Genomic DNA, 11,473 nt, shown 5'->3' on the forward strand with positions numbered 1-11,473 from the left:
GACAGAGACAGAGACAGAGACAGAGACAGAGACAGAGACAGAGACAGGACAGAGACAGAGACAGAGACAGGAGACAGAGACAGAGACAGAGACAGAGACAGAGACAGAGACAGAGACAGGACAGAGAGACAGAGACAGAGACAGAGACAGAGGACAGAGGCAGAGCAGAGACAGAGACAGAGGCAGAGGCAGAGGCAGAGGCAGGGCAGGGCAGAGGCAGAGGCAGAGGCAGAGGCAGAGCAGATGCAGAGGCAGAGGAGAGGCAGGCAGAGGCAGAGGCAGAGGCAGAGGCAGAGAGGCAGAGGCAGATAGAGAGAGAGAGAGAGAGAGAGAGAGAGGAGAGAGAATCATGAAGCCTCAGTAGCTGAGCGTGCTGCGAGGCCCCAATGACACCCGAGATGAAGTCTGCCGTGGCAGCGGACCGCACGTGCGGGGTTGGCGGCAGTGACGCTTGGTAGAGGCCGATCCAGTGTCCCATTAGAGGCGCAGAACGGCTCAGCGTTGACCCTGCTCGGCTCGGCTCAGCTCGGCTGTGGCCCCACAGAGCTGTGGGCCACTGCCGGCGTATCTGACCGGTGAGTGGTGACGGGCCCGGCTCAACAGTGACGGGTCCGACTTAGCAGTGACGAGGCCTGCTCAGCAGTGACGGACCCGGCTCAGCAGTGACGGGCCCGGCTCAACAGTGACGGGACCGGCTCAACAGTGACGGGTCCGACTTAGCAGTGACGGGACCTGCTCAGCAGTGACGGGTCCGACTTAGCAGTGACTGGTGCATCTTGTAGAAAAATGAACGTATAGCCCTACAGTTGTCTTGTCTGCACGATGTGATGTTCCGCTAGTTGGGAGAGCGCTGATCGTACAATTGTTAGCCAAATATCATGACTGGCCATAATTGGTAAGAATAATCGTATGCATATGCCATATGCCTTGTAGGGGACATGGGTAAATGAACAGAGATAGCCGCCGTCGACGCTGTCCAAATGTCAAACATGACCATGGATGACGCAGGGATACCGAGCATTAGCACATGCTCCTCGATTCCTCCAGCGCGCGCTCGTCACGGGAGGTTTTGCGTCCTCATAGTAGTTGTCAGCAGAAGTGGACCAAGTTTGGCGTTTCTTCTCTCCCCGTCGTCGACTCATCCTAACCCGTGCGTTAGCGCTGTTGGCCAGCGCTCGAGACTGATAGCCCTGTTGCCGACCGCGCATACGCACGAAGCACGCCTGTCGATGAGGTCAAATGGTGTCAGGATTCGTCGTGCTCCATGCCATTCGTGGGCCAGCACCCGTTCAACGGCAATTGCATAAAAGAGTAGGGGCACTCGTGCTCGCACCACGCGCTAAGTCTGCTGATATAGCCGTTGTGAGCACGAGTCCGTGTGTCATGCTTGGCGGCTTCAGCTCCTTGCGTTATCGACACAGCCAGCCAGATGTGTGCGGGGCGACTGAGCGCCGGCCGGGGATCACGTCGGTGGCGCCGCTACCGCCGTCACAGCTCGCGGATGCGCGCGACCGCCCGCTCGCTTGATCTGCCAGCCGCGACAGGTCAATTTTGCAGAGCCCCGGTGGCGCGCGTGGCGCGTGCCACCCGGCTCCGATGGGCCGGGGGCCGGCGGCGCGCCGGTTTGGCCGCCGAGCTGGTGTCACCGGCGCCGAGCGGCAGGCGCTGTGACAGCAGTCATCTGGTGTTGCGTGGTAGAATAGGCCAAAAAGATGCAGGGATGTAGGTGATCCAGTGTCCGAATTTAAGATAAACATTGTGGTAAACGGCAGAGTCATAATACGTCGGCCTGAAGACAATCAAAAAGCTCCCTCCTCCGGCTATTTTAATGCGTTTTGCACCGCATTGCGTGATATTTGATCTAGGGTGCATATTTCACGCTACATCTAGTTTAGGTTGCACGTAGTAACGATAGCACGATGGCGCTGTTACGATGTATTCCATATCATTAGGAGGACATAGTCCCGAGGGCGGACTGTAAGTCACCTAGAGCTCGATCCTGCCGTTATTACGGGGACATTTGTCTCAGCTGTTCTCTTATCAAGCTATGTCCATAGCAAAAGTTGACCTTGGTTCACTGGCGTACACCATGTGATGGAGGCTCTCACTGCCAACCACGCACAAGTTTCCCAAGTGTGCCTGCTGTTCCGAAAATGTGGCTGGCGCGTTTGGTAGGCTGGCTGGCGTGTTTGGTAGGTTGTCTGGCGTGTTTGGTAGATTTGCTGGTGTGTTTTGTAGGTTGGCCGAGGTGTTTGGTAGGTTGGCTGGCGTGTTTGGTGCGTCCACTGGCGTGTTTGGTAGGTTGGCTGCCTGATGCTGCTCAGTGGTGACGGCGTTCGGGGCAGTGCGCTGCTGAGTGTTTGGCGCCGCCTCTGCGGGACGCCGTCCCGCGCCGGTCCCTTGCTCGGCCGCCTGCTGGCGCTGACCCTCCGCCTGACCCTCCACGCGGCCCTCCGTCCGGCCTTTCGTCCGACCTTCCGTTTGACCTTCCGTCTGGCCCTCCGTCTGGTCTCCCGTCTGACCTCCCGTCTGGCCAGGTCTCGCCTCAGTTGCATGAGTCTCGTGTGCTCACTTACCGTCTCCGCTGTCATTGTGCCGCGTCCGCCATCCATTGCGCGTGGAAAGGACAGCGCTCATCGTGTGACGGTCATCCGAGCAAACAGTCCGTGAGAGAAGCCTGGAAAGGCATGCAAACTCGTCAGTGATCAGATTCAGAGGGCTTTTGACGTCAGATATGCTTCCATGTCACTATGCTTTTATAGACAAGCAGCGATGTTTGATACATGGAAGTGACCTTATGTCCCTGGCTACTCGACATTATGAGTTCTCATGCTGAAAAAATGGGCACTCATCACTCGTGACCATGAATATGGGTGGAAACCTGCAGCATGCTAATAACATATCACATTTGTTGCTTGATGTCTTGGTTGAATCAGTACCTGGTGGCATAATGAAAGCCAGCTTTTTCAGGAGAACACATTGCGTGGCTAGAGATCCTCCCTGTTTCGACTTGACGTCCAAGTGGTCGTTTTCGGTCTTAACCCTAAACATACGTAGACTCAATTACCCTGTCGAAACCGTGCGCTTCATTAATTTCCCCATATTTGCCCATGGCGTGTATTGTGCCAACGGCCAACAAAGTGGGCCGTCAGCTATTCCTGCGTCGGCAAACGATGGACCGTTTGATGGGAAGAAATTGGCGGCTCTGGATTGCTGGCGACTTAGAATCATTAGCGTTACGCCCTCTAATACCCGGGGGAGGGCGAGGGGCATACGCATTGATTGCCTCGCTTCTTTCCGTGCAACACCATGGGGTCAGAGTCAGATATTGCGTGAGATCAGCACGGGATGGAAGGGCGTGTGCCGTCCTCTCTCCCTCCCCGGCCTCTCCTTTTCGGCGGTCACCGCAGTAAACTATATGTGCTGGGACACTGGAACACAGACTGTACTATGTGGCGTAATGACTCACCCTGGCTCCAGTCAGCTGTTGGGAGATGACCAACTAGTCTGTCCCACAGACGCTGCGCCTCAGCAGTAGTTAGAATGGGCATTATGTGATAACGTGTGAGCAAAGAGCTGGAGCGTCTTTATCCCGTCCCGCATCCTGCCCTCCCGCCCCTTCCCACCTTCCTGAGATCTCACCCACGTCCTTTCCCAATTTCCGCGATCCTTCTCTTTCTCCTCTCGTTACAAAGAGTGCCTTAAGGGAGGACCATTTGTGTAGCTGTACCATGATCTGTTGATGCAGCGGCTTGACACCCTTGCTCGTGCTGCTCGTGCCTGAACCGGAAGTCAAGCTATGGCGTGAAGCATTACAACACACGTTGGTCGGACAGCGCGGGAGATGGTGCGGAAGTCATGTGTTATCCCCGCAGGGGCACCGCCTTCGGTCGATGTGGGGGACTAGCGCCCTCTCGGGTCCCAGCTCCGGTAACGGGTGGACAGCGCAAGCTGTTCCTCTCAGGGCGTAGCGACCCTGCCGGCACGTGAGCTCCTGCTCCTTGTCCCGCCCGCTCCTTTCGCATTGCCCGCTTTCCCGCATCCGGTCCCAGGATTACTCCTCATCCTCGTTTTATCGGGTTCGCCGTGCCTCCTCGCCCGCATCCCCGGGTTGATCGGATCCTGGTGGCTGAGGGGCGCGTCGTGCGGGTTAGTCACGGCGCTTCCCAACACTCGACTTTGACCAGGGTATCCGGGGGCGTGGGGACCCGTGGGGCCCCACACGGGTCTAGCGGCTTGTCGCTCGCGCTGCGGCTGGGTGTTCCGTGCGGGACTCCGCTTGGGGCGCCTGGCCGTGCGCAGCGGCTTAAGGGGTCAAGGGGCGGCGGCGCTGAACCACGGCCAGGACGGGGAGGGGTCTCCCAGGTTACACCCGGCCGTGTGGGAGGCGTCGTTCGCCCCGTATAGCACCGCGATAGCCCTGGCGGCGACCACCTCCCGAGGGAGCGTTGGACCGTCCCCTACTTGGGCTCCGTGGTGGGTGGGGAGCCCCGGTGCCGAAAGCTGAACGTACCTTGCATGGCATCTCCAACTACAAAAAGCACCCGGTCCCCGAAAGGGGGACGGACCGTCGTAGTGTCCGGCTGCAGTGGATCTGCCCCTGCTCCTCGGATCTTAGTTTTTCGCAGTGATGAAAGAGCCCTTTCTCCATTTCAGCGTTGGAATGGATGCGACCGTTTTGACACTGTTGCGATATGATTAACTACGAGGTGACAGCATTGAGGTGGAATTTAGCAACGGAGAGGATGCTAAGCGAGCAATGGATGCTACGCGATTCGTGTACAGCGTGTGAGACGCAAAGAGTAAACGAGACGTGTCTCTCGCCCTGACTGTAGAGATACATCGGACAAAAAAGTCTACCAAGGGCATCATCAACTGTTTTGATCTAAAGGGTGTGAATGAAGAGGAGATTATAGAAGGATGGGCCGAGTTTGTGGTTACTGACGCCTGCCGGATCAAGGTGCGGCGTGGTGTTGACCTGATTACCACCAACAACATCGTCCTTGCCTTTGATAGAACCGACCTACCGCAAGACATCACAGTGGGCTATGTGAAGGTGAAAGTGCGTCGTTTTATTCCCAACCCTATGGGATGTTTCGGTTGTCAGCGGTTTGGGCATACGAAGACCACCTGTCGCAGCCATGCTGTTTGTGGTAAGTGTTCCTCATTAGACCATGCAATAGACGACTGCACCTCAGACCAACCGTGGTATGCGAACTGGGGGAAAGAGCAGTTCGCCGGCCTCACCATTCAGCATCCAGCCGCCGTCGTCTCCCGTGACGCCCGTTGCGAGCACTTCTGGATGAGCGCTTGAGACCCTAGAGCGCCACGAGGCGGACAGGCGCGCCCGTGAGGCTGAGCGGGCACGCCTGGCTGAGCAGGAGTGGGCCAAAGCAGCCAATAGGCTATCAGGAGCGGGCAAGGAGTACGCCGCCCGGAGCAATACTCCCTCACCACGAAGACCGGTTGAGGCTCCACCTCGGCACCAGGTTGTAGGCAGGGGCTCAGTGATGGCCCCTCCTCCGCCACCACCACGCACGGGATATGCTGGCACCAAGCGTATCCCGTCTGGACCCCTGTCTCCAAGTGACGGGGGTAGCCCAAGGCCCCGCCCAGGCTGGGGCACGGATCTGTGGAACAGGGTTCCACTGCTGAGGAATCTGGCACTTCATCTGGGGCGGTGCAATTCTTTTGAATCTCGTCTTTTTAGCGTGAGACCCCTTAATCTCTTTTAAGACGTCCTTTTAAAGACGTTTTTACAGCGGAACTGCAGGGGAGTAAGGGCTAATGCTCTCAACATCCAGGCTGAGATTGGCCGGAAGTGTCCCGCAGCTGTAGCTCTGCAAGAAACAAAGCTGGTGCCGAACTCCTACTTCGCGTTAAAAGGTTCGGCAGTTTTCCGCAGTAACATGTCCGCTGACACTGTTGCGCACGGTGGTGTCCTCCTGGCCCTTCATCACAGCGTGCCAGCCCGAAGGCTGGACTTGAAATCATCGCTTCAGGTTGTAGCAGCACGTGTTCATTTCAACAGTCGATCATCACAGTCTGCTCACCATACCTGCCACCTGGCGCCAGTTTTCCATCATTGGAGCTCAGGCATCTGATGGCTGAGCTTCCCCCGCCGATCTTAGTGTTAGGAGACCTTAACGCCTATCACACCGCCTGGGGCTGTAACGAATCAAACACACGAAAGGGAAGGTTTTGCGAAAGCTTTATTCACGATGCTTCCCTAGGAATTTTAAACACCGGACAGCCGACGCATTTTACTCTTCCTTCCGGACGGTCATCAACCCTTGACCTCAGCCTTTCTAGCCCGCAGCTCATGCCGCATCTGAAGTGGACAGTGGCCGACGATCTTCTAGGAAGTGACCATTTTCCGGTGTGGTTAAGATTCCGTAGTGCTGGGGTACCAGGCACCAGGACCCAGCGTTGGGATTAAAAAAAGCCGATTGGATAAACTTTGAAGCTCGACTGGAAGCATCGGCTTCCACACATCCTGAGAGTGTGCCTGCCTCTGCAGAGGGTTTCAATGTCCTGCTTTTAAAATGTGCTGACGGGTGCATCCCTCGCACTTCATGTAATCCACGCCGCACGCCCATTCCGTGGTGGACGAATGAGTGTCGTGACGCCATCCGTGCGCGCAAACGCGCTTTTCGAGCTTTCGATCGAAGGAGCAGCACGGCCAATCTGATCGCGTTTAAGAAAGCAAGGGCATTCGCGCGTCGAACGATCAGGGAGGCGAAGCGCAATTCTTGGCGTGATAACGTCTGGACACTTACCGTCTTACACCTACTGCCCAGGTATAGTCACGGATCAATCGAATTTCCGGTCAGTTCTGCTTTACCCCACTCCCCGTACTACAAGTAAATGACCACGACGTCATACATCCAGTGGATGCTGCAAACGAGATTGGCCGAGCAATCTCGGAGCGCAGCCGTGGTGTCAGTACGCAACGCCAGTTTGTTTGCCATAGAATACGACACAAAGGAGCAAACATAGACTTTTGTTCTTCCGGGCACATGTCCTATCATGATCCCTTTACCATGGTCAAATTAAAGCATGATATCAGCATGCTGCGGTGCGTGTCAGAGGGTCATGATGGTGTGTTTAACAGCATGCCTCAGCACCTTCCTGGTAGCACGTTGGAAGTTTTGCTGAAATCTTTAATTCACTTTGGACTAGCGGTGACTTTCTGGTCTTATGGCGACAGACTACTGTGGTCCCTCTTTTGAAACCAGGGAAGGTTCAGACCCCCTGCATTATCGACCCATCGCACTCACATCGTCACTCTGTAAGTTGATGGAGAAAATAGTCAATGTCCGACTCACATGGTGCTTAGAACAGCATGACATCTTTGCTAACGCACAGTGCGGTTTTAGGAAGAATCGTAGTACGGAGGACCACCTTTTAACACTCGATACTACAATCCGGCAAGGTTTCAAAGGGAAACGCCATGTAGGTGCTGTCTTTTTCGATCTTGAAGCCGCTTACGATACCACGTGGCGACGAGGTATCCTCTTAAAACTCTTCAAGCATGGCATACGTGGTCATATGGGCACCTTTTTGGAGAATTTTTTGGCTTAACGCTTCTTTCGTTTGCGTGTGGGTAATGAGATGTCAGTACCTTTTCAACAGGTGAATAGTGTGCCTCAAGGGAGCGTTTTCATTGTGGCCCTTTTTGCTATCATGATAAACGACATCGTTGACGTCATACTGCAGCCGGTCGTCCGCGCTCTCTTCGTAGATGATTTCACCATATGGACCAGCGCATCAAGAACGTATGTAATGAAGCGCCAGCTCCAGTTGGCTGTTGACCATCTGGAAAGGTGGAACACAATTAATGGGTTTCGGTTTTCCACCGCGAAAACGGTCGCCACGCACTTCGGTCGCCGCCGCCAATGCGGCGGCCTGGCTCTCCGTCTTTACGACCAACCCATTCCCACTGAGTCGGTAACCAGATACTTTGAGGTATATCTCGACAGTCGTCTGACCTTGCGCCGGCGTCAGGCGGCCTAATCTGACTCCTGACCGACCAATGACACCCTGCGCCGGCGTCAGGCGGCATGATCCGACTCCTGATCGGCCGATGACACCCTGTGCCGGCGTCAGGCGGCCTGATCTGACTCCTGACCGGCTGATCACACATTGCGGAACGTAACGAAAGCGGAGACGCTGTGACATGGCGACGCCTATCTGACAAGATAGACCCCGAGTCGCACTGCCGATCTGTGGGACTCGCTGCGGGCGGTGCGTGTGTGAGAAACAGCCCACCTGCGGGTCTGCCCGATTTGCGCCGCCGGACGAAGCCCCTGTGACGCACTGTCTGATCTGCGCCGCCAGACGGAGCCCCTGTGACGCTCTGTCTGATCTGTTGCAGGCGACACCTGTGTGACGTGACGGAGACGGAGCCGATGTCGGAGGCGGTCGCCAGAGCCAGCTTCAAACGCGACACCTTCGCTAAACACCTGGCCTTGCTGACAGCCAGGGTCAGCTGATGCTGGCGTGACGTCACTGGTCCACTGCTGTGTTCGTCCGCCGGGGTCGCGGTCCGTAGCCGTCAGCTGACGAACGTGGGCCGATCCCGGCCGAGACACATGTCACGTGCGCTGCGTGATTGACGGAATACAGCAACGCAGTGCAAATACCTCACACGGCTTTTTCAAAGATGTGCAATGTTGGGAGCCCACATGCGTAGAGCTCGCCTGATTTCGGGCAAGGCGTGGTCAAGAGTCGCCCGGGTCGAGTTGGTTGTGTCCGAGTCACCTAAACAGACTCAACGAGTAGTTTCAAAGTTTTCCGCTTTTAATGCAAACTACTCGCAAATGGCAAGTCAACAAGCGCTATACACATGACGACAGACACTCGGAATTTGAGAAACAACTTGTTTTTTAATTGTGCGCAAGTTTGTTGATTGCGTGCTTTTTGAGTCGTTAAAAAGGGCTCTACACCACCCCTCGTCTCACGAGGTATTTTATTGTAGCGGGTCCCAAGGCCCCAGCCTCACAGTTACAACTTGCGCAGCTCACGAGCCGGCTGCTGGACACGGGCTGCTGGGCGCCAGCCGGTTGTTGGGCACGAGCTGCTGGGCGTAAGCCGGCTGTTGGCACGAGCTGCTGGACGTGAGCCGGCTGCTGGGCACGAGCTGCTGGGCGCCAGCCGGATGTTGGCACGAGCTGCTGGGCGTAATCCGGCTGTTGCCACGAGCTGCTGGACGTGAGCCGGCTGCTGGGCACGAGCTGCTGGGCGCCAGCCGGATGTTGGCACGAGCTGCTGGGCGCAATCCGGCAGCCGGCTGTTGGGCACGAGCTCCTGGGCGCAAGCCGGCTGTTGGCACGAGCTGCTGGACGTGAGCCGGCTTCTGGGCACGAGCTGTAGCGTCACAGCGACAGGTCACTAGTTCGAGCACCGAAAGTGGCTGATATCCGTCGTGTCCACGCTGAGTCCCTGGATGCCCGGGTGTGTACGGGCTTCTTAATTAGGTTAGGCGGCGGCGGCGCCCCGGATGTCCGGGACCAGCGCGCTGCGGGCGGCGGCGCACCGCCGCCGGCCTGCTCGGCGACGGACGGCGGCGTTCCCGGCCCGCACAGCCGGCCCGGCGGCGCGCGGGCGCGGCGGACGGACGCGCTCAGCGGCCGACCGGTGACGCCGAGCCAGGCTCCCCGGAGGAAGCTGTGCGGCCTCATCGACCGGGCGCCGCCGGGGAGGGAGGGGCTGCTGGCGGACGGCCCCAACGCCTGACGGCCTGACCGCGCCTGACTGCTGGCGCACTAAGTGACCCGTCGCAGCAGGAGACTCGTCGCGCGGCGACCGGAACAGGTCTCGGTGAGTCGTCCTTTCGTCGGCACGGAGCGTTGGTGACACTGGTGTATTTACGCGAGCCCGCCTAGCGGGCGACGTATCAGAATTGATGCTCAGAATAATCCGCCGCAAAGGCCATCGAGCGATCCCTATTGTCTGAACCAAAACGCCAGCAGGGCTGAAGACATATTCTCATGTTGATATATTCAGCGGAAGTCCGACGCTTTCCGCCCAGCAACGGACAATGAAACAATGTTATTTTCAACAAGGTATTGCCTAGACCCGTTAAGTCGTTCGATACGTTAGCGCCCTAATCAGCTGTTTGATGTGATGTCTACACAGGGCGGGCAAAAGAGTGCGGCAGTCTCCGTTGCGAAGGAGCTGGGTCCATCAGCACGACCGTCACGTGCAGGCTGGGCTCGGATGGCGGGGCGCCTGCATCATCTCCGGAACGAATGTCATTGTCCATCCGTCTATGGGGAATGAGCGTTCTTCTTCAACAATTCAAGCTCGAGCAAGTCAACAGACAGACTACGCTCGAGGCTGTAACGTCCCGGTATCCGCTGCTTTAGCTCGCCTTGGCTCCGTATCGGCGGACTAGGACAACATCGGCGATCCGCCCGCCAGACCGCTGGTGCGGAAACTAGGAGTCCGCCCTCCCCCTCCCCCTCTTCCATTGCCCGTCCTCGTTATTGGATCTTCCACGCTTGTGAAGCCGTCGTTTAGATAGCGTTTGATGCGAGTGATGGGGAGCTGCGCTGAAACCGGGCTGCGATTGCTAGGGCCGCAGGGTCGGTCAGGCGCGAGGAGCACCAGCCGAGCCACGTAATCCCGCGGCCGTCGCGCGCGCGTCACAAACCGACCGGGGCTGGGCGCCCAGCGAGTGACGCGTCACAAACCGACCGGGGCTGAGCGTCCAGCGAGTGACGCGTCACAAACCGACCGGGGCTGGGCGCCCAGCGAGTGGCGGGTCACAAACCGACCGGGGCTGAGCGCGCGGCGAGTGACGCGTCACGACCCGACCGGGGCTGAGTGTGCAGCGGGTGACGCGTCACAACCCGACCGGGGCTGAGTGTGCAGCGGGTGACGCGTCACAAACCGACCGGGGCTGAGCGTCCAGCGAGTGACGCGTCACAAACCGACCGGGGCTGGGCGTCCAGCGAGTGACGCGTCACAAACCGACCGGGGCTGGGCGCCCAGCGAGTGGCGGGTCACAAACCGACCGGGGCTGAGCGCGCGGCGAGTGACGCGTCACGACCCGACCGGGGCTGAGCGCGCGGCGAGTGACGCGTCACAACCCGACCGGGGCTGAGTGTGCAGCGGGTGACGCGTCACAAACCGACCGGGGCTGAGTGTGCAGCGGGTGACGCGTCACAACCCGACCGGGGCTGAGTGTGCAGCGGGTGACGCGTCACAACCCGACCGGGGCTGAGTGTGCAGCGGGTGACGCGTCACAAACCGACCGGGGCTGAGCGTCCAGCGAGTGACGCGTCACGAACCGACCGGGGCTGGGCGTCCAGCGAGTGACGCGTCACAAACCGACCGGGGCTGGGCGCCCAGCGAGTGGCGGGTCACAAACCGACCGGGGCTGAGCGCGCGGCGAGTGACGCGTCACGACCCGACCGGGGCTGAGCGCGCGGCGAGTGACGCGTCACAACCCGACCGGGGCTGAGTG

The 11,473-nt window shown here is 58.2% G+C and overlaps 1 protein-coding gene across 1 annotated transcript in view; it reads left to right on the plus strand.

Annotated features, from left to right (window-relative positions):
- LOC119097111 (uncharacterized) overlaps positions 1-8,649 on the plus strand; it is an 18,274-nt gene extending 9,625 nt beyond the window's left edge. The window contains exon 8 of the mRNA XM_037220159.1: positions 8,378-8,649. Coding sequence (XP_037076054.1) covers positions 8,378-8,495 — 118 coding nt within the window. The 3' untranslated portion in view covers positions 8,496-8,649. The remainder of the gene's footprint in view (positions 1-8,377) is intronic.
- Positions 8,650-11,473: the final 2,824 nt, after the last annotated feature.

The sequence above is a fragment of the Pollicipes pollicipes genome, unplaced genomic scaffold (assembly GCF_011947565.3).
Source record: "Pollicipes pollicipes isolate AB1234 unplaced genomic scaffold, Ppol_2.1 Scaffold_4295;HRSCAF=5057_pilon_pilon_pilon, whole genome shotgun sequence".
Taxonomy (NCBI): Eukaryota; Metazoa; Arthropoda; class Thecostraca; order Pollicipedomorpha; family Pollicipedidae; genus Pollicipes; species Pollicipes pollicipes.